A 20,492-nucleotide genomic window follows, 5' to 3' on the forward strand; every position below is an offset into this window, starting at 1 on the left:
ATAAATTACTTTTCCCCCTGACAGCTGCCAATCCAAACAGAGCGAGTCTTCCTTTCTACCCCCGGCAATTGCGGGCACCACTTCCCTCAACTTGTTCCATGTCCTCCTGTCTATCATCCAAATTCCAACATGTGATGGATATCCCGCAAATTTCCCAATTCACCGAGGGCATTTCCGGAAACCCAAAACCCCACCTTAGATATCTTCGCGGTTTCCTACGACATTCATGCGTGTCACGTTCGTGGACTGGATCTCAGCCGTCCATCTCATTCCCCCAACCCAAATCTCGAAACCCTAGCATCTTCCCCTCTCGCCTTAAAAATTAGTTTCAAACTTCGTTTTCCTCCTATTCCATTCTTCTCCAGAGCGCCTTTGGTTTTCTGGTACTATTGACTCGTCCTCTTCCTCGTCTAGGGTTTTCTACATGCGACCAATTAGAGCCGCAGCGGCGTCGTTTTAATCGAATTCCGAGTCGGAAATTGAAATTGTTCGGATGGAGAGATTGGCGGAGGCGGCCACCACGGCGGCGCTGGGGTTCGTGAGGTGGGAGGAGGTGTTTGTGTCCTCCGATAAGGGGCGGAGAGAGGTTCATTACTATCTGAAGCGGAGCGACGGGTGCTCAGATCTGGCTGTGATAGGGAAAGAGAAGAGCTTGAGGCACATGTCCTATCACTATGCCTTTCGAAACCGGTCTTTGTTCCCGGCGTCTTCGCTGGTTAAGCTCAAGTCGCGTAGAGAGGTCGTCGATTGGCTCAAGTCTGTGGTTTCAGGTAATTTGCACCTCTCCATTTTTTTTTTGGGATTTTGGGGAAGATTAAATTTTTCATTTTTGGTTTTATGTTTTGCCGATTAGCTGGATCTGGACGGTTTGTTTGGGGTTGGATATATAATTCGTCCAATTTTGATTGTCAATTCAAAGACGAACCGTCCCGATGTTTTGTTTATTGGGTTTCTTGTGCATATGTTCTCAGATTTTCGATGGGTTGTGTGATCCTCAGTACCGCTTTTTACAACGATTCCGGCAATTGATTTTTTTGGTGTTGTTGGTGTGGGCTGGGTTTGTTCTGTTCAAGCAAAGTCCCCGTTGTTAAAGTCCTAATCTTTATTATTAGGAGAGACTTCTTATTATAATGATCTAGGGTTGTTCTATTTCAATCCCTTTTGATGTCCCTGGATTATTAAGCATAACAATATGTGCCGAAGCCTATGCAAACCCGTTAACGAGCTGTAGATAGCCTTGTAACTCCTCCATAAGATCTTTACTTGGGCTCCTGGAGGAAGAAATCTCCTTGGCAATCTAAAAGTTTCATCTCTTTTGGATGCCCCTTTTATCATATTGAAAAGTTGGGTAGTGTATGGTTAAATAATATAGTTTACACCTTAGAACTAGATTTGTGATTTTTTGTTGAACAATGGTTCATAAACTGCAACATGGGGTTTTTGTTTTTTTTGTTAGTAAAGGTACCATATAGGTGGCTTGCCCTGGTTTATGCGTTTTTGTGCTCTTGTCCTTGACCATATGCTATTCTTCATCCTGTTGTCGGTGTTCCTGTTTCTGTGAACTGACGATGATCTGGGCTGCAGGATATTTAGTTAAGTTGTAAAGAGCTGGTTGAGGCATCGGATTCAATTTGCCCTCAAAATTTCTAGGTTAAGACCCTTCATGGCCGATTATATTCTTTCCCCTATGAACATCAATTTTAGATACTTATTTTTGTTCATATTTTTAGTTGATTTTTTTTTTGTATTAATTTCCTTGTCTTCTTGTCTTTACATACTTATGTAGATGTCAATTAATCTTTTTTCAGCATCTTATTTCCTAATACAACTTTAATATTGTTAATTTGTCGTTGTTTATATCCTGTAGATGTGCTGCCTCGAGTACCATCTGGTTTAGATGGAAGCATGTTGGATGGTAAAGATGCTGGCGAGGTGGATATTGAACTTTTGAAGGTAAGAATGATTTAGCTGACTCATGAACATATTGTTGACTATTTTTCATTTTTTTTAAAGATCTATTATTCTTATTATAGATTCATTCTTTATATTTCTAGGTTACTCACTTACGGAAGATGGGCCGCTATACTACAGAGTTTATGTGGTTAGGTTCTCCTTTAAAGGGAAGGAAAAAACGGAGGCATTACCAATCGTTCAGCCGTAATGGAGTTATAGTTTCTGTAAGTTCTCCTTTTTTGTGACACACACACACACATATAAATATATATATATATATATATACACACATTTTTTTTTTCCAGTTAATGTTTATGTTTCATAGTAGTTTCAATTGTGTCTTTTGAAAAACTAATTTCATCATACTCATTTCATGTTCTGTTTCTTTCCAAATACTTTCAGGTTCATGACTTTGTATTTGTTTTAGCAGAGGAGGATAAGCGTCTTGTTGCGTACTTAGAAGATATGTACGAGGACTCTAAGGGTAACAAGATGGTTGTTGTTCGCTGGTTTCACAAAGTTGATGAGGTTGGTATGGTCTTGCCTCTCAATTTTAATGACAGAGAGATTTTCTTTTCTCTCTGTCACCAACATCTCAGTATTGAATGCATTGATGGATTGGCTACTGTACTCAGCCCTGTGCACTTTGAGAAATTTCTGAAAGAGGCGAAGCAAACACAGCTGGAACCCTTTGTATGTCATAAACAGTTTGAAAATGATGATGTAAAGCCCTTCGACATTACTCAAGTTGAAGGTTATTGGAAACAGGAGATACTTAGATACATGCACACAGTTACCCCTTCAAAGGTTCCTGTCAGTTCTCAACAATCTGTTGATGAGTTGAAAGCGGAAGAAGTTGCTCATGCCAGTGATATCAGACCTAAAAAGAGGCAGCGTTCTTTAAAAGATGATGATATGCATGTTGAAGCTATTGAAAGAAGGGTGTCACTGGGTGCAGCATGTGGGGAAGCAGGCTATATAAGTGAAAATGGGACTGATTGTAAAAGTAAAAGCGAAGCCTTCAGCCTTGGTAGGAGAGGTTCTGCTGTTATTTTACCTTGTCCAGAGGTGAAACAAATCCTGCCGCAGTATCTAGCAGTAGGTTCCCAGGTTGAGGTCCTGTCCCAAGATAGTGGCATTAGAGGGTGTTGGTTTAGAGCATTGATTATCAAGAAGCATAAAGATAAAGTTAAGGTGCAATATCAAGATATTCAGGATGCAGCTGATGAAGCTAACAAACTTGAGGTATGTATAGGCATCATCACTTTCATCTTTTCTCATTTTGTGGTTTTTAAAATTTGTATGCAGTCCTGTTCTTTTCCTCAAGCTCAATAAGAACATTATTTTGATGTTGTAGGAATGGATTTTAGCGTCAAAGATTGCAGCTTCTGATCAATTGGGACTTCGGCTTTCTGATAGGCCAAGTATTCGGCCATGTATAAAGTCAAATAAAGGTAGAGTTTCATGGTCTGTTGGTGTTGGGAGTGTTGTTGATGTCTGGAGGCATGATGGTTGGTGGGAAGGCATAGTACTTCAAAAGGAATGTGATGACAGACTTCACGTATACTTCCCAGGTTCGAAGCAACTTCTGTTCTCATTTCTAGTAGTGACAATGATGCCAAGTTCAACTTATTTTGTTATTGGTTTTTTTTTTTTTTGAAATATCTTATCTTTTTTTTGTTTAACTCTTCAGGAGAGAATCAGGTTTTGATTGCGGGGCGTGGTGAAGTGCGACATTCTCAAGAGTGGCTGGGGAGAGAGTGGGCTTATATAAAGGACAGGCCAGACCTTGTGGCCTCAATATCAAGTAATTTAGAAACTAAGAAAACTGTTGGAAACTCATTTGATGGCATGTCAGGGCTGTCTGAAATCATTGATAGCAGAGAGTTGAAGAAACATGAAACATCTGCTCTTTCCTCTGATAATGACAAGGATGAAAAAGTAAATGAAGTCGACAAAGTTCCAGATCTTTTGAAGGATGATCTCTTTGTCCAGCTGAAGTGGAAGTCTTCGAGGAAGAGAAGACGTGGTAATGGAAGCTCTGCCCAAAAGTTGCATTTTGGTAGTGATGGTAAAAGCACCTCTGGCCTCATGGGATCCAAATCTTGTGAAAGATATTTGATTCCATCGTCTCTCGTGGTTGACCACGAGAACTGCAAATATTTAGGGGATTCTCTTTTCAGTTCATCAGTTGCGCCTTCTCTAACAAGCTTAGTTATGTAGTCCTTCTAGTCACGGTATATAGCAGCTCTGGTGCATCGTGTTGATGCTGCTCTGTTTTAGTCAGTCTAGCTCAGCAATGTCATCTCTGGAATGTTTTTATTTTGAGAGGTCATGGCGTCCAAGTTTTATCTTATGCAACAATGAGTCTGAAGGGCCTTATGCCCTGTTATTGTCAGGCTGAAATTTTGGGTGCAATAGGAATCTAGAATAGGCCTTGTAGAGCATCTAACTTTTTCTTCATATCTTTATATGTTTAATGTAATTATTTTGCATAATAAATTCTTTTTGTGCGGCTACCTTGAACTTTGACCTGGTCTTTACCAATTTGGTTTCGATTTCTCTTTTTCCGTTGTTCAGACTTTGATAATGTCCTTAACGATGAGCTGCCAGGAGCCTTTGTTCTGTCACTTCTGTGATGTAGCCGTTGAAACTTTGACTGTGTTGGGATCCTATGTACTTGGTTGGAGTCTACAGTCTTTCTGATAGGGGTTGGTAAAGTAGTTGAAATTTGCAAGTGCTGATCCTCAATTCTCTTGTGGAAATCACCAAAACTACGACTAATCTGTACACTGGGTGCTTATTTACAGCTGTATAGTACTTGTATTCTACGAGAATCATTACTATCAGTGAATAATTGGACTCGTGCACATCGGATTCGTATATAAAAATGTAGACTAATGTGAAAAGTGGGTGCCTTTGCTGGTATAAGAAACTTCTAATGGAATATATTAGGAAGAAAGTAGCACACACTAGTCACTAATGTGATTGTGGGGATGGTACATAATACCATTTGGGAATGAACCATCGCTGTCCACAGTACATAAATTAACACCCTCCTTTAATCTCTTTGCTGTTTTATAAAGTCTGAACTTGCTGCCCTTTCTGTCCAACCCACCTTTTCAATTGTCAGTGTCAGTAAACACTAAACACAAGGAGCGGCTCCTAGATCCTTTTCCAACTTGAGGGAAGCATTTATGGGATTGGACTTGGTACCTTATTGTGTATGAAAAATCCAAACTTTGCTCTATTTTTGGGTTGAGTTTCAGAAGCAACAGAACGGAGCCATGGAATGCTTCCATGCAGTTCTGATCAGGGCTTGAATTCTGATCAATGAAGTCGAATACCAGCTTAGCGCTTCCTGGACCCAGTCTCGCTTCTGTCGAATCCTTATCCATGCCTGTTGTGTGTATTTTCTCTCTTTCTCTGTTACATTCGTTCATTCATTGACTTCATTTACATTTAGGCCTGATTGGTGAGTTTAATTTCTTCAAAACAGTTCCAGGAAGTTGTTCTCGCGTCTGATATACGATGTACCGGATGTCAAAGGAGACTTGCTGACATGATCTCCAAATTGGGTGGTAAGAATTCTACATAGCCTTCATTCTTCGGATCCTCGTAGCGAATTTAGAAACATCCTTCAGTATTTAGAACTTGGGGAAATAGTTCATCTCATAGAGATTTATCTTTGGTCATGATTCTGCATAATGTTTATTCAGAAAGGCTTATAGAGCTTGAACTCTGGTTGCAGTAGCCTGGTAGGTGACTACTTTAAAGTCAGGAGTAGAAAGGAGCACTATGGTGCAGTATGGTCCTTTGTGAATTATGTACCACTTGTATATGGTTGTCTGCTACTTCAGCTCTTGGCTTAGTTCATCTTTCCATAGTCCTTAGCAAAGGGACCACTGCATGTGTCTTCATGGAAGTTTTTGTTCCTAGTCATGTAAATTTGCAACTATTGGGTCTTAATTTATCTACTGAAGTTAAAAAATTTACTCTGCCATAATGGTACTTGCTCTCTTTTATCATCAGCACAATAATTAATTAGGCGTTATTCTCACATGCTGCAGCAGATATTGAGTCTGTTGTGGTGAGCGCATCGGAGAAGAAGGTTACACTTGTATGTAGATATCCAAGTACTGCAGCAGCCAAGGTGCCAAGTCGGCTAGTTCCCGCGGTACACAGGAATCCTCTTAACAAATTTGCCTTGATTAAACGCATACTTCGTTCTTCCTTGGGTTGATTGATTCCAAGCAAGAGTACATGCTATGGAAAATTCATTTTTAGAAGTGTTTTTTGTTCTCTGAATTGGGTGTCTGTGCTAGTCGTTTTTATAATTGATCAATAGTTGATATGTACAGAATCTAATGGTAACTGGTAAAGTAAAATAAATGGGGAGATATTGGAGATGATTTGGGAGAATTCTTGACATCTTTTTCTGTGTTATGTTTGGTTGGAAGAAAAAACAAGGAGAGACCCTTTTTGAAAGGGACCCCAGATAATTTATATGTAAGCCTTTGAGTTGAAGAAAAGAGGTAGCATCAATGCATATGCAAAACTTTGCCATTTTCTGAGGGAACAGGCAAAGCTTTAGAATGAAGTTAAGGATATATAATAAGTTAAGTGCATAAGAAACAAAATCCCCTTTCTTAACTTGAGCATAATCAGATTCCAAAACAAAAAGGCACGAATTTGCATTGGAATGATCCACTAGTTGGTTCACAATCTTCCATATTCTTAATATTCCACAATATAACCTTTTGCATGTCCTCTTTTGAAGTCATCAGACCAACCAAAAATTGATCTCAGCTCTTTGGCAACTCCAACTTCATGGCAGGAAAGGCAAGTCTGTTGCATCTTTTCGTTGTGAAGTGCTTCGATGATATGGGGTTTCTAAGCTTGTTTTGTGCAATTGCAGTACTGTTGCATGGTGATGAGGCTCAATGTTGATTGCAATGGATGTGTTAGGAAAGTAAGGAGAATACTACTCAACATGAAAGGTAAGGTGCCCATAAACATATACATGAGTCCTTTTAACTCTTTTGAAATGTTAATGATCCCATTTTTCATTTTGTGTTGAAGCTATAGAGACACATCTGATTGAGAAGCAGCAATGCAGGGTTAGTGTATGTGGGAGATTTATACCAGCAGATGTGGCAATAAAGTTGAGAAAAAAGATGAACCGCAGAGTCGAAATTCTGGAAATCCAAGAGTTTGATGAAACTACTACTGAACAGACGGACCAAAGGCCTATGATTACTGCAGCCTATTGAGAACCAATACGAAGGAAAATAGAGCATGTTTAGATTTTTATAACACCTCAATTGTATTGTAGGGAACATGTAGTTCATCTGGTGATTTTTAGTGTGAATAATAATAATTCTTGAGCATTCTCAATATGAGACTTTTACTTGACGGCACAAAAAATTACTGGCCATCCAACTTATAAAGCTTTAGAGTTTGGCTTCTAATGAACTTGGCCTCTCTCTTGAAGTACCTGCTTTTTATTCGTTGGAGTTAATTTGTTTATGATTCATAGAGTTTTGTTGCCTCTTCCAAACTTCACTACTTTGAGCAACTTCAAATTAGTGCACACCGTCTTACCAAACAAATTTCACTAATGCTTAAAGGACTAATTTTTTTATTGTCAATGAGAATCGAATTTATGAAGCCTATTTTAATTTCATTACAAACCTTAATATTTCTGACGAAAGGCCTAGTTTGAGCAGGTCTCATATACCTAGTCTATTTCCTAATCTGGTTTGAGTTTATTTCCAAAATCCCCAAGTATTGTAATCCAAACCTGTAGGGAAGAAAATCATAAATCTCTTCGCATCTGTTTATTTCATTATGGAGCCCAATAAGGCCCAAAATTGGATTTTCGCACGTGCCGTTGTAGACCAGAACAACGAAATCCACATGCCCTCTCCCAATCTCAAACTCCAAAAAAAGTCATAAATAACCAAAAAATCTCTCTCTCGCTCTCATAAGTCATAATTCGCTCCTCTCACACAAAAACCCAAAATCGACGAAAGCTGAAAAAACCAACCCCAAACCCTAGATTTCCCAATGTCCGGCGACGACCACGATTCGCGTCGCAAGCACCGCCGCGATCATTCCGACGACGACGCCGAGAAGTCCTCCAAGCGCCACAAGCACCGCCACCACCACCGCCACCACCGTCACCGCCACAGCAGCAAGAAGCGCGAAGAAGAGAGCAAGGCGGCCGCGGGTGAGGATATCGAAGCTCCTCCTCCGCCGCCTGTTATGTTGTCTCCTTCCAATAGTCCTCCTCCTCGGCCGGCCGAGGACGTCGAGGAAGGTGAAATTCTTGAGGACGGTGCCGGTGGTCGCGACGACGGCGTTTTGGAACCGAAAGCGGACTCTGGTGTCGAGTCTGGTGAAATTGAAGCTCCTGGAGTTCGCGAACGTTCTGATAAGCGAAATCTGGTGTGTTCTGATTGCCCTTATCTCTCTTTTTCTTCATTATATGCGCCAATACTTGCTGTTTAGTAGCTGATGAATTGTTCATGAGTTCTTTATTTGATTGGTTTTCGAACATTTTGTTTTATTCTTTAAAGATTCTTTAGTTGAAAATTTTGGAAAGGTATATAACTTTTTTTCTATGGCCAAAAGAGCTTTTATCTTTGTGTTGTTTTTCGACTGTGTGATGAATTTGTTTGGGTGAGAGATTGTTCAAGTGGCTGAGCCAAAGCCATTGTTCCTTACATATATAAGAACCTAGCCGAACATGAGGCAATTGCAAAAGAAGTTTCATAGGCGTTTCTTCAATGAAGGCTGATGGCTTACTTTTAATTTGTAAGAGCTGGTTACATTGCATATTAAACTAGCTGTTGTTTTTTGCTTTCCCTGGATTGGTGTTGAGTACTGAAATTTGTGCGCTTACCTGTTTTTCTTGTGGCATTGTTTGGCAGGGACTTTATAGTGACAGTACCATGGATAAGAGCTCAAAGACCTTGGGCAAAGAACTTCATAGTGATGATGATCCCAGGAGTCCTATTGGGGGTAAGTCTCATAGTGAGGCCAGCTTGCCTCAAAATTCTAGTGCCGAGCCTCGCGAAGAATCAGTTTCCAGAGTTGACCTTGAGGATCATGCCAATGGGAATTTAGAGAAGAGGCGGCACCTGGAATCTGGGTTCCCTTCTAAAGGAGGTGGTCATCGAAAGAAATACTATAGTGAAAATGTGGATGATGATAGAAGCAAATTAGCTAATAAAGAAAAGTCACCCTATAGAAGTAGTGGTGACAGGTATGGTGAAGTGTTGCGTGGCAGGAGCAGATCAGGGTCACATGATCATGTGAGAGGGAGATCCCGTTCCCGTAGTATAGTTGAAGAGGAGGCACCATCTAGAAGAAGATCTCATTCTCGCAGTATGTTAGAAGAGGAAGCTCTTTCTAAAAGGAGACGTTATCATGATCGAGAAATCTCAGTATATGCCGAGAAAAGCAAGGCCGCACACAACTCTGATGATGAAGGTATGGTGAGGGATGATGAAAGGGAACACAGTATTAGTTATAGCAGATACTCTGGATTAGATCGCAGTCGAGAGAGAGAGAGAAGTAGGGAGAGGGAGGTGGACAGGGTTCGGAGAAGGGAGAAAGAACTAGAGAGGAACAGGGGCAGGGATCGGAGAAGGGAGATAGAAAGAGAAAGGAGTAGTGACAGGGATTTGTTTAGGGACAGGAAAAGGGGAATTGGACGTGGTGATAGCACTGAAAGGGTGGTTGATACGGAAAGTAGAAGGGAAGAGCGACATAGAAGCAGGGACAGAGAGAACAGGGACAGGACAAGGGAGGATGATGTTGATAGGAGCAGGGGCAGGGGCAGGGGCAAGCCTGCTGACAGAGAGAGAGATAGAGATATGGAGAGGGATCGGGATCGGGATAGGGATAGGGACAGAGTAACAGACCGGAAATGGGAGAGGCGGGATGATAGATATAGGGACAAGGGTCGAGATATGGAGAGGGAGAGAAATGAAACTGAAAGTGGATATGGAACTCGAGACAAGCATAATCATTCTGGTCAATCAAGGTATGAAGAAAAAGAATATAACCAGGATGGTTCAACAAAATCTGATCAAGCAGAAGTTCAGCTAGAAAGGTATTTCCTTCTCTTCTCACTCTTTTTGTTGTTTCTTGATGCATAAAATTCCATTCTTTCTGTAGAGGATGTTTATTCCTTGATGCATAAATTCCTTTATTTCTGTAGAGATGAAGATGAACAAGGAGATGATGAAGAGATGGTCAGTTTGCAAGTTGCTGATCAGGAAGAGGAAGATCTTAACAGAATTAAGGAGGAAAGTAGGAGGAGAAAGCAAGCAATCTTGGAAAAATATAAAAGTCAGCAGTCACAGTCCCAGCAAAAGACCGACGTACAAATTGAGTCACAGTTACAGCAACCCACTCAATTAGAGGGTCAAAAAGGTAGTTTTAAGTTTTCCTTCGTTATGTTCAGTCAAGTTCTTGTTTCTAAATAAATTGCTCTCCAGTTCTGTATTTTTTACTGGTATGATCTTTTTGCTATTCTGGCTACTGGATGTTACTACTTTGTAGCTTTTAATGATGAAAACATAATGTGCTGACCACATTATGATACTGCAGATCATCTGGATCAATCAACAGGGGTTGCCAAATCCAGAGCAGAAGTTGATGGTGCTAGGAGTTCTGGAGGAGTATATATGGCTGAAGCATTTTCTACTACAGCTCGTCAGAATGGTGCCCCAGGGCTAGGAGAGGGTACTCCAAAGGTGTGTCCTCTCTTTTTGAAATTCAGAGTACCCACGCTTTCTACGATATTGTGTATTTGTCATAGACTTCAATTAATTAAGTTCTTGGTATTTGATTAAGTTGATTAAATTTTGTTTTCATATTTAACTTTTGCAGAGTGAAAGCTCTGGTGGCTCAGAACCCAAAAAAGAAAGAGCTGATGGTATTTTATGCGATGATATCTTTGGTGAGACCCCAACTGGAGTTCGAAAATTGGTAAGTTCATCTGTATACATCCTGTAGTTATTTATGTATGCATATATGACATTTTAAAAATTGATAGCGACTCAGTAGATTGCTTATTTAATTGAAGTGTTATTGTTGTTAAGTTGTGAATTTTTAAATTATGGTTGTATAAATCTAATTTAATTTCAGCTGAACTTTGTGATCATATATAATAGAATTAATGTTTTGAAAGTCTGAGTGGAACAATAGAATTAAGAACCATGGCTAGTCATGAGTGGACAACTAGACTAAGTATTGTACCTTTTTTTCTATGCAGGACAAAGGAGATGCTGTACGAATTGAAAGGAGTGGTCTCCGTGACAACTGGGATGATGCAGAAGGGTACTACAGTAAGTATTTGACCAATCTATAGTGTTGAATTTTTGGAATTGTGGTTTTACGTTTATTGTTGGATGGTAGTTACTTGCCAAATTCTATCCTCCCCTCTTTCACTTTTTAGCTGTTTCTATCAATTAACCTACAACCCAGTCTTACATTTTTCTTCCTGCAATTGATTAAAAGATCCTGGATTTCCCTGTAGTGCAACTCGTGTTCTCTCATAGTGGAGCAATAAGTGCCATATTCCTCGCCCCCTTTTCTTGTGCAATTCAAATAAAAAGTTAATGTTCCATTTTCTTGATCACTCAAAGTTGGTCATAAATGTAAACGCAAAGTTACTTATTTCATGTATATTTTGTTGCGTTTCTCATGTTTTACGATGTTCTATTGCAGGCTACCGGTTTGGGGAGTTACTTGATGGTCGATATGAGATTACCGCTGCTCATGGAAAAGGCGTGTTTTCAACTGTTGTTCGTGCAAAGAACCTTAAGGTTGGTAATGGTGAACCAGAAGAAGTGGCAATTAAGATTATTCGTAGCAATGATACTATGTAAGTCACTGTGATACATCTTGTGATGGTGCTAGTTTTGGTTATACTCTGTATAGATATGCATTTGGTCTTCTTGTTCTTAGACTAATGACTGATTATATGTGATTTAGGTACAAGGCTGGTATGACTGAGTTGGCCATATTGAAGAAATTAGTAGGTCAAGATCCAGACAATAAGCGCTATTGTGTTCGTTTTCTATCAAGTTTCAAGTATCGAAATCATCTTTGTTTAGTTTTTGAATCTCTGCATATGAATCTTCGTGAGCTTTTAAAGAAGTTTGGACGCAATATTGGTCTCAATCTAACTGCGGTGAGAGTATATGCTAAGCAACTCTTGATTGCATTGAAGCATCTCAAAAACTGTGGTGTTCTTCATTGTGATATAAAGCCAGATAACATGCTGGTATGTTCTTGCTATTTGTTGCTATCTTTTCATGATCAGATTGATTTTATCTATGTTTCTCATCAAATATCTGTAATGCAGGTAAATGAAGCAAAAAACGTTCTGAAGCTTTGTGATTTTGGTAACGCCATGTTTGCTGGCAAGAATGAAGTTACACCATACCTTGTGAGCCGATTTTATCGGGCCCCTGAAATAAGTAAGTCCCCATCTAGATATAATATTATCTGCGTCTTTAATCATATATTTTCTATTGGATATTGAGTTTGATTAGTAGTTTGCATCTGAAAGTTTGATGTTGATTTTCATTTGTTTGTGTTGCAGTTCTTGGCTTGCCTTATGATCATCCGCTGGATATCTGGTCTGTTGGTTGCTGTTTGTTCGAACTTTATACTGGAAAAGTTCTTTTTCCTGGTGCTACGAACAATGATATGCTACGTCTTCACATGGAATTGAAAGGCCCTTTCCCTAAGAAGATGCTTCGGAAGGCAAGTATTTGCTTGATACTCCAGTATTTCTATATATTTAACTGTTCATATATATATATATATATATATATTTCTTCTACCTGTTTGATATCTTTACAGTCTTTTCAATGCTAATTTTCTTTTTTCTTGGGCTTTCTGCTTACAGGGAGCATTTACTTATCAAAATTTCGATCAGGATCTGAACTTCCATGCCACAGAAGATGATCCTGTTACAAAAAAGGTGAGCATCTATTAACCTGCTTGTTTCGTTTAGGTCAATCCTTTCCAGTTCGTTTTTCTGTATCATGTTGATTTAGGTTTTCAATTTTTCTTTATGCAGGTTATTAAACGCGTTATTCTCAACATAAAGCCAAAAGATATCGGATCAATGATCGCAGGTTCTTCTGGCGAGGATCCAGATCCCAAGATATTAGCTGATTTTAAAGATCTTTTAGATAAAATGTTTGTGCTGGATCCGGACAAGAGGTTGACAGTATCACAAGGTTTGAATCATCCATTCATCACTGGCAAGTGAACCGTGTTGCTGATTTTCTGACTCCAGAATTCTTGTTCCGCTAGATGTTTGTACATTTTGACCTAATTCATATTCAGTTTCTAATCATTGGGCATTATCTCTCTTCTATGTGGTGGCATGAGAGCTTTTGACACAGTTTGGCATGGTTGAAGGGGGGATATTTGGTCAGGAGTACTCATTACTGGCTGGTTCTTTCAGTGGAGTGTACTGTTTCTATTGTAAGACAACTAGCCGAAGGCGTTTTTCCCCTTGTAATCATTCATGACTGGCCACTTCTGAAAATTTTAATTACATCTTTTATGTCTTTATCATGACTAATGTGTACTGTGAACATGGTTTCTGCAATATAGTTTGTGTTACAACAGAAGATAAATATATATACATATATCTTCATGAGCTCAGAAAAAAAATAAAATACATGAAGCTTGTCTTTCTTACTTTCATTTTTCACATTTCTTGCCTTGTCTTGTAATTTTTTGCTTGGTTTCTGCATTATCAAGTTCCACAGAATTTATGATGTGATTAGTTGAAGGTTTGCTAAGCACACTATTATGGTCATATAGCTTTTATCTGTTGTTTCTTTATAGCCACTTCATTTTAACTATTCGCTCTGGGGATTCTAATTTAGTTTTTCATTCAGGATATCTGCCACTGCTTTGAGGCAACCCTCCAGTGCTTAGATGCTTAAAAAGGAAACCAGGAGAAGGTACCTTAGTTTGTTTATTAGGAGACTATTGTGAGGGACTTGGAAGTAGTTGTCATTATGCTGCATGTTTTTTCTTTCTGTTCCTAGATAAGAGCTACTGGCTTACCTTGTAGTTTTCTTTTTGCAAATTTGTTGTCCTAGATCCCTTTTTCTTTTGTTCTTTTCTTTTGGTTTGTGCTTTTGGTTGGCTTGCGATATTGTGAGAGATACTTTTCAACGTACAATTGTTACTCACTGTCCGAAACATCTATTTCTTGTCCACATTTTAAAAATGCCTTGGTATTCTGAACCATGCTTTGATTTGGTGAATTATACTATTGAATGTTTTTTTTTCTTTCACCTTAAGCTAGATGCATGCAATTGTATTCTGACATGTACATTCTGTCTGTCTCTGTTTTTTTCAATTTGTCTGTTACCCTTACTCATGTGCATATCCTAATGAAATTGCATTGCATCTGATCCATGGTCATTCTGGAGGCACTTGCACAGGAGGCATGTGGCTGCTGTCTGCATCAAAAAGAAAGTCCGAGTAAGTAATTCAGCTTATCAGTTCCCTCTTGGATTAAGTCTGAGCCGCTACGCTGTGTATTTTGTTTATTCTTTCTGAAGTTTTGATATTCTTGTAGGGTTTGGCCTCTGTGCTCCTGCTGCACTGGTAAGTAATATTCATAATAATGACACCAAATTGTTACGTTTTTCTGTGTTGAGTTTAGATCTACTACTATGCTATTTCACATGGTATTGATGTGTGCTATCTCTATTGATGCATTATCTTAATTTGTAACAAATTTGTTGAACTTGTGTGTGATACCCGTTGTGCTGAGATATTGTTATTGAGAGGCCAAGTACTACCTTTTATTGCAGTAAAGCGACATTTCAGATGTGATATTAATGAATAGGGAATATAATAGAAAACAAATTGATAGATATATTGATTTCACATTTCTTGTCAGATTGTTAATGTAGGTTGTAGGCATGGCTTAACTTTATATGATCTCATTACATTGTATCCAATATTTTTCAAAAGCGTGTTGGTGTCAATAGCTCCAGAAATATATGTTAAATTTTTTCTTGGGAAAAAAGATGCCTTCACTGCAGAAGTATTCTAGAAAAACAAAGTACCGAACTTTCGATTAAGTACACATTTGGTTTGCTTTTGAATAATAAGGTTGACTATTTTTAAATTTGATGAAATTCCTAAATTGACTGTTTACTTGGACAAGCATTTCATAAAAATTCAGAGACAATTTTGTTGATAAATCACGGGAACTTGAGCACTGCAGCATTTTATTTACAATTTTTTTTTCAGAGGGGGATGGGGGGGTGTTGGACGATGTGTGTGTGGGGGTTATACAAGGTCTTAATCTGTTTGTTCACTGTCAAATATCAGAGTTGCTAGCTATACATTTTCATAGTTTAGTGTCGGTTCTTGTCTCATACAGAATACTGCCCATGTCTACGTAGGCAGGGTTAACTTCCTACGGTGTTCCTTAGCTTGTTAAAATATGTCAGGTTCGAACTTCTTTTCTGTTAAAGCTCATCTGTTGATCACGTCCATATCACTTTAATACTCCATTATGTGAAATTTATGACTTGGCATATGTTGCTTGCTATTTAGGATCATGAATGGGTGTTACCTTATTGGTTCAATGAGTTGGTTTTTGCTCCTGCTTAATTGCACACTTTACTTCATTGGTAGCGAACTAATGTTAATCAGGCTTCTTTGGAGGCCTACTGGCTTCTTGACCATCTTTTTATATACATCTGGCCAACAGCTGGAGGGAGCCGAAAGGGCTTACTCTTGCTTACAATTATAATATTGCATTTGTAATCTAAGCAGAAATGTGTATCTACCGAATTGGTTGAAATGAAGAGTGTGGAAATGCTTTTTTACCGAAATGTGTTCCAATTTTACTTTGATGTTATTTAATTCGTAATTTTGTATCCAATAGTATACACCTGATGTGATACAAATATCTTTCCCGCCTTAGCCAGATTGGAATGCCAATTGATTCACAATTAGGAGTCCTCAACACCAAGCAGATACATTTGGATTTTTTTTTTTTAGGAGAGGGAGGGATGAACTGCCCCAAGAAACCAGAAGCCAGAGTCTTGGCTCGTTGCGACATGGTCAATGTCATCCATAACGATTCTGCTAACTGATTTTCTCACAATCCTCAACATCATAAGGGATGCATTTAGTCCTAGACATACAATTGGGAATAATTGCCCTGGTTACTTAAAACTCAATGGCTTGAACGTGCTGTAATGAATGGTGATCCTTATTGAACTGTTTTCCCCAGCTGTAATAGTACACTAAATAACGTTTGTTTGCTCAATGAACTAACGATCCCTCGGGAGGATGCAAGCCCACATCTCAGTGATGTGACATCTCAGTGATGTGACATCTAATTTGTATAGCTGGTAATGCTCGGTGTGATTTATCCGTGCACGAAAACCACTCAGAGCTGCTTGCATTAAAAAGTTTTTCAATCTTGCGACATCATTTCCGGTGTGGATAAAGCTACACCAAACTATCTAATAATCCTATTGGTATCCTGTTGATATCGTGATCTGTGAAAAAACAGCGTTTCCATATGAGTTTCCATAATCCGATGTTGACATGGAGCCGAATCCTTCTTAATAGTGGTGGTGTTAAATGTCAAAGAGGTGGGTCAGAGAATTTTACTTTTTCTAGAACAGCTACTCTAGAAGGAAAGTTTTTATGCGGTGCTAACGATTAAAAAACTATTTTTGTAGCTCCAGAATGATTCAGTTTATGCTCCTATAGGCGGGTTGTCTTTTGTTTTCAAAATGAGTCCATTATGTGGGTTTCTTGTGAACTTCGTACGGTGATGGTCAAGAAACTTCACCACTGAAGAAAGTCTCCAAGTCCATACTCAAAAGTCGATGGCCCGCGCCGAAAACAACTGCTCAAAACTCAATGGCCTGCATGGAAAACAACTAGACAACTAAAATGTAACTTGGCCCCCCAACAAAAAAGACTTTCTTCTTCAACTCTCAAAGATTATAATTTTGTCTATTGTGAGATTCTCGTTTCCTTTCAACTTTGATCCTTGAGATTGTTGTCTATTGTAAGAAAAAATAATGAATTTCAAACTATATTTGGATGCGCGTAAAGTAAGGGGAGTAAAATCCAATTTCCAAATTTCATTCTACACTACCCTTTTATTTCTATAGCTAAAATAGATAGAACTTGTGATAATAGCGTGATAATATTACCTTTTAATGAATTTCAAACTATATTTGGATGCGCGTAAAGTAAGGGGAGTAAAATCCAATTTCCAAATTTCATTCTACACTACCCTTTTATTTCTATAGCTAAAATAGATAGAACTTGTGATAATAGCGTGATTTATTTCTATAGCTAAAATAGATAGAACTTGTGATAATAGCGTGATAATATCACACACACACACACACACACACACACACACAGCGGACGGTACAGATTTCCTGTTTTCGACCACTTTCCGGCCACATTTTTACATCTTAACCGTTCACACACACACACACACACACACACACACACACACACACAGACACAGACACACACACACAGAGAGCGGACGGTACAGATTTCCTGTTTTCGACCACTTGCCGGCCACATTTTTACATCTTAACCGTTCAGTTTTTAGGTCCTAGTGTATAGATCACCTCTGCAAAATTTCAGCCAATTTGGTGATCGTTAAGGCATCTAAAACTGCAATTTACCATTCTAAATACGAACGGTTCCGGTTCAACAGATTCGGTCCGTTTGTGTAAAATGCAGTTTTGGATGCCTTAACGATCATCAAATTGGCTGAAATTTTGTAGAGGTAATCTATACACTAGGACCTAAAAACTGAACGGTTAAGATGTAAAAATGTGGCCGGAAAGTGGTCGAAAACAGGAAATCCGTACCGTCCGCTCCGTACGGATGTCCCCACCTGAGAAAATTCCTATATATATATATATATATATATATATATATATTTGCTTGACAAATGACATTGCTTTTGAGAGTTGAGTTCAAAACTTAAGTACTGAATTCTCTTCTAGTTTCATTTCTTTAGAAAAGGTAACGCCAATTTTTCTTGTATTTTTCTATTTCCATAAATTTATTTGCGGCTGGATATTTTCATAGACTTTTTGGGTGACAAACCTTTCTTAATTTGATTATCTGATCTGTAATTAATTATTAATTAAGAATCTCTCCAAAAGCTAAAAGCCAGAAGAGAGAAAATGAAGCCATGGCCGTCCCACCGGGATTCAAATTTGCTCACCACTAATATTTTAGTGGTGATACCACCACTCAATATAAAACTGTCATGTGTTATAAACATGATGTTTTATTAAACAAATAAATTTTAAGTATTAAATTAATTCTACATGACGTGACAAGTTTTAATTGAGTGGTGATATCACCACAAAATAAAAATGGTGAGCAAATTTGAATCCGTCCCCACCGTGTCCACTGTGTCTCACGTGTCCGAAGCTCGTGTGACCAGGTAGCCTCTCTTCGCAGAAATTTCCACGTAAGAGTGTAAGACTAAACTGAGCCGCGTTTAAATTTCACACCCTCGTCTGCATCTGCATATATCAAATCATGCATCTAGAAACCAGACTTAGCTCCTAAGCAAATTAGTCCACGCGACGTATAAAACGAAACACGTAAGAAACAGAGTCTACAATCTCTTAAAAGGTCGCATATTCATATTTCATCGTCATTTCGTAAAGGAGCGATCGATCCAGAGCTCCTTTGTTCTTTTGTGGTTTGTAAGAGAGCGGTGGAGAAAAGAGCAATATGGGAAGAAAGCTCGACGCTTTGCTTGGAAGGAGCCAGAAGACCGCAAAGTTGAAACCACTCCTCAGTCTTGCTCTCTCCCGCGTCGCGGTCCTCAAAACCCAGCGTCAGGCCAAGTGTAGCCAGTCCCGCTCCGATGTGCTGCAGCTCCTCCAGCTCGGTAACCCTGACCGAGCTCTTCTTCGAGTAAGATCGAAATGATGTTGACCAAGTCATTGCATATACTGTCTCATTGACTTTGGATTGATGAGAGTTTGTTTTGATTGTTTGCAGGTTGAGCATGTGATCAAGGAGCAGAACATGCTGGATGTGTATGTCATGATCGAGCGTTATTGCAACCTCTTGATCGAAAGAGTTCACCTCATTGAACAAGAAAGGTTTGTGATTTCTTTCAGCAGTGTTTGCATTTGTGGTGTAGTCTTAGGCTGAGGTTTGATGGATCATTTCTTTTGTATATACAGGGAGTGTCCAGAGGAATTGAGGGAGGCAGCATCGAGTATGCTTTATGCTGCTTCGAGATGTGGAGATTTCCCGGAGCTTCAAGAGATCCGTAACATTCTCAGTGCTCGTTTTGGCAAGGAATTCACTGCTCGTTCCTTTGAACTGCGCAACAATTGCGGAGTCAACCTTACCATGATCCAGAAACTGTCGACTAGGATGCCAACTAGGGAGAGCAGAATGAAAGTGCTTAAAGAAATTGCTTTCGATAATTCCATTGTTCTGAACCTAGAAGACACTTCTGGTTCCGTTGAGGTACGTGACTAAAGAAAAACAGGAATTGCTATTATTTGCTTTGAAATGAAATAAAATTATTCATGGCTGTGGCTCTCTGTGTGTGACGAATGCAGGATAAGAAGGTCCAGACACCACCACACCCACTCGCCGGTTCAAGTGGCACGGCTGGATCAGCAGAAGTTTTGCAGGCTTTTAAAGAAGAGACGGAAAAAGATGATAAGTATTCTCAGAAGAAATACAAGGATGTGGCTCATGCAGCTCAGGCTGCTTTTGAGTCTGCAGCTTATGCAGCAGCAGCTGCAAGAGCAGCCGTGGAACTGTCCAGATCCGAAACTCATGATTCTGATGACCAAAACAGTCCTGGTCCTAAACGAGGCAAGTTATCTAGCAGATACGAGTCCTCAAAAACTGAATTTGGATCACAGAATGAGCACATCACTGTTCAAAATCAAGCTGAAGAATTGAAGAGGTCAGCATCTTCTTCAAGTTCAGATTCAGGAGGTGACACACTGGAGGTGATTCCTCCAATGTCCTCCGATGCCATAGGCCAGCCCAGTCATTCAGGCAAGGTCACAGTTTTTGATGATAGTGACAATGAAGAAAGTACCATGGCCCTATCTCCAGAGAAAGTTCCTTCAAGGGTTCAATCTGGCATGAAGGTCGAGCCAGAGGGATCATCTAGAAGGCTAACATTAAACCTGGAGAAAGGACCATTCTCTCTGAGAAATAGATGGGTCCGTGGCCACTAAGAAGCATGGTGGTATTGTTTGTTATCTGCATGTAAGTTTTGTTAGTCTGCATTTCGCTATTAATTTCATTGTATTTGTCTCTCATTTGTTTTCTCGAACTGTAAAACTTCATGTGATAAGTTTTGACGCTCTGTGATATTATTCTATGAAAAAGTTAACTGTTGTTGATACAGTAAGACCTCGGGTGCTGTTTGTAGATGGACATGGATAGACAAATTTCCCCTAGTTAGGGTGTAGGTT

General features: G+C 39.2%; 4 protein-coding genes across 37 annotated transcripts; all 4 read left to right on the top strand.

Moving 5' to 3' along the window:
* The first annotated feature begins 259 nt into the window (after positions 1–259).
* LOC112195935 lies at positions 260–4,472 on the top strand. 3 transcript variants are annotated; one of them, XM_024336171.2, is made up of 7 exons: positions 633–770; positions 1,585–1,650; positions 1,868–1,953; positions 2,055–2,177; positions 2,356–3,198; positions 3,311–3,527; positions 3,647–4,472. In XM_024336171.2, the coding sequence occupies exons 3-7, from the start codon at positions 1,906–1,908 to the stop codon at positions 4,174–4,176; spliced, it is 1,761 nt and encodes a 586-aa protein (XP_024191939.1). In that variant the 5' UTR covers positions 633–770; positions 1,585–1,650; positions 1,868–1,905; the 3' UTR covers positions 4,177–4,472. The 3 variants fall into 3 exon arrangements, with proteins under 3 accessions (XP_024191938.1, XP_024191939.1, XP_040373495.1); XM_024336170.2 differs by lacking the exon at positions 1,585–1,650 and having other exon boundaries at positions 260–770; XM_040517561.1 differs by lacking the exons at positions 633–770; positions 1,585–1,650 and having other exon boundaries at positions 1,875–1,953; positions 2,034–2,177.
* Positions 4,473–4,633: 161 nt separating this feature from the next.
* On the top strand, positions 4,634–7,352 carry LOC112195936 (heavy metal-associated isoprenylated plant protein 25). 4 transcript variants are annotated; one of them, XM_040517564.1, is made up of 6 exons: positions 4,634–5,358; positions 5,453–5,534; positions 6,024–6,130; positions 6,734–6,795; positions 6,872–6,953; positions 7,036–7,352. In XM_040517564.1, the coding sequence occupies exons 4-6, from the start codon at positions 6,784–6,786 to the stop codon at positions 7,224–7,226; spliced, it is 285 nt and encodes a 94-aa protein (XP_040373498.1). In that variant the 5' UTR covers positions 4,634–5,358; positions 5,453–5,534; positions 6,024–6,130; positions 6,734–6,783; the 3' UTR covers positions 7,227–7,352. The 4 variants fall into 4 exon arrangements, with proteins under 4 accessions (XP_040373498.1, XP_040373499.1, XP_040373496.1 ...); XM_040517565.1 differs by having other exon boundaries at positions 6,741–6,795; XM_040517562.1 differs by having other exon boundaries at positions 4,876–5,358; positions 7,073–7,210.
* A 574-nt stretch (positions 7,353–7,926) lies between these two features.
* Positions 7,927–17,140, top strand: LOC112201170 (serine/threonine-protein kinase prpf4B). 29 transcript variants are annotated; one of them, XR_005810364.1, is made up of 17 exons: positions 7,927–8,403; positions 8,889–10,075; positions 10,184–10,398; positions 10,576–10,721; positions 10,858–10,956; positions 11,243–11,315; positions 11,698–11,854; positions 11,965–12,256; positions 12,338–12,452; positions 12,578–12,741; positions 12,887–12,961; positions 13,061–13,473; positions 13,896–13,961; positions 14,439–14,490; positions 14,588–14,616; positions 16,550–16,631; positions 16,722–17,140. XR_005810364.1 is itself a non-coding variant. In XM_024342202.2 (12 exons), the coding sequence occupies exons 1-12, from the start codon at positions 8,023–8,025 to the stop codon at positions 13,253–13,255; spliced, it is 3,099 nt and encodes a 1,032-aa protein (XP_024197970.1). In that variant the 5' UTR covers positions 7,927–8,022; the 3' UTR covers positions 13,256–13,698. The 29 variants fall into 29 exon arrangements, 1 of the variants encoding a protein (XP_024197970.1); XR_005810355.1 differs by having other exon boundaries at positions 13,896–14,490; XR_005810358.1 differs by having other exon boundaries at positions 13,896–14,490; positions 16,728–17,140.
* Positions 17,141–18,563: 1,423 nt separating this feature from the next.
* Positions 18,564–20,424, top strand: LOC112197520. The gene is made up of 4 exons (XM_024338239.2): positions 18,564–18,954; positions 19,042–19,145; positions 19,230–19,521; positions 19,617–20,424. The coding sequence occupies exons 1-4, from the start codon at positions 18,769–18,771 to the stop codon at positions 20,250–20,252; spliced, it is 1,218 nt and encodes a 405-aa protein (XP_024194007.1). The 5' UTR covers positions 18,564–18,768; the 3' UTR covers positions 20,253–20,424.
* Positions 20,425–20,492: the final 68 nt, after the last annotated feature.

The sequence above is a fragment of the Rosa chinensis genome, chromosome 4, assembly GCF_002994745.2.
Source record: "Rosa chinensis cultivar Old Blush chromosome 4, RchiOBHm-V2, whole genome shotgun sequence".
Taxonomy (NCBI): Eukaryota; Viridiplantae; Streptophyta; class Magnoliopsida; order Rosales; family Rosaceae; genus Rosa; species Rosa chinensis.

Coding starts and splice junctions, on each gene's coding strand:
- LOC112195935 (XM_024336170.2), top strand. CDS start 494: ATGGAGAGATTGGCGGAGGCGGCCACCACGGCGGCGCTGGGGTTCGTG. Junction 771..1,867: donor GCTCAAGTCTGTGGTTTCAG/GTAATTTGCACC, acceptor TATATCCTGTAG/ATGTGCTGCCTCGAGTACCA. Junction 2,178..2,355: donor GTAATGGAGTTATAGTTTCT/GTAAGTTCTCCT, acceptor AAATACTTTCAG/GTTCATGACTTTGTATTTGT.
- LOC112195936 (XM_040517562.1), top strand. CDS start 5,287: ATGAAGTCGAATACCAGCTTAGCGCTTCCTGGACCCAGTCTCGCTTCT. Junction 5,535..6,023: donor CATGATCTCCAAATTGGGTG/GTAAGAATTCTA, acceptor CACATGCTGCAG/CAGATATTGAGTCTGTTGTG. Junction 6,131..6,733: donor CAAGTCGGCTAGTTCCCGCG/GTACACAGGAAT, acceptor CCTCTTTTGAAG/TCATCAGACCAACCAAAAAT.
- LOC112201170 (XM_024342202.2), top strand. CDS start 8,023: ATGTCCGGCGACGACCACGATTCGCGTCGCAAGCACCGCCGCGATCAT. Junction 11,855..11,964: donor ATTCGTAGCAATGATACTAT/GTAAGTCACTGT, acceptor TATGTGATTTAG/GTACAAGGCTGGTATGACTG. Junction 12,742..12,886: donor CTAAGAAGATGCTTCGGAAG/GCAAGTATTTGC, acceptor TTCTGCTTACAG/GGAGCATTTACTTATCAAAA.
- LOC112197520 (XM_024338239.2), top strand. CDS start 18,769: ATGGGAAGAAAGCTCGACGCTTTGCTTGGAAGGAGCCAGAAGACCGCA. Junction 18,955..19,041: donor CTGACCGAGCTCTTCTTCGA/GTAAGATCGAAA, acceptor GATTGTTTGCAG/GTTGAGCATGTGATCAAGGA. Junction 19,146..19,229: donor CACCTCATTGAACAAGAAAG/GTTTGTGATTTC, acceptor TTGTATATACAG/GGAGTGTCCAGAGGAATTGA.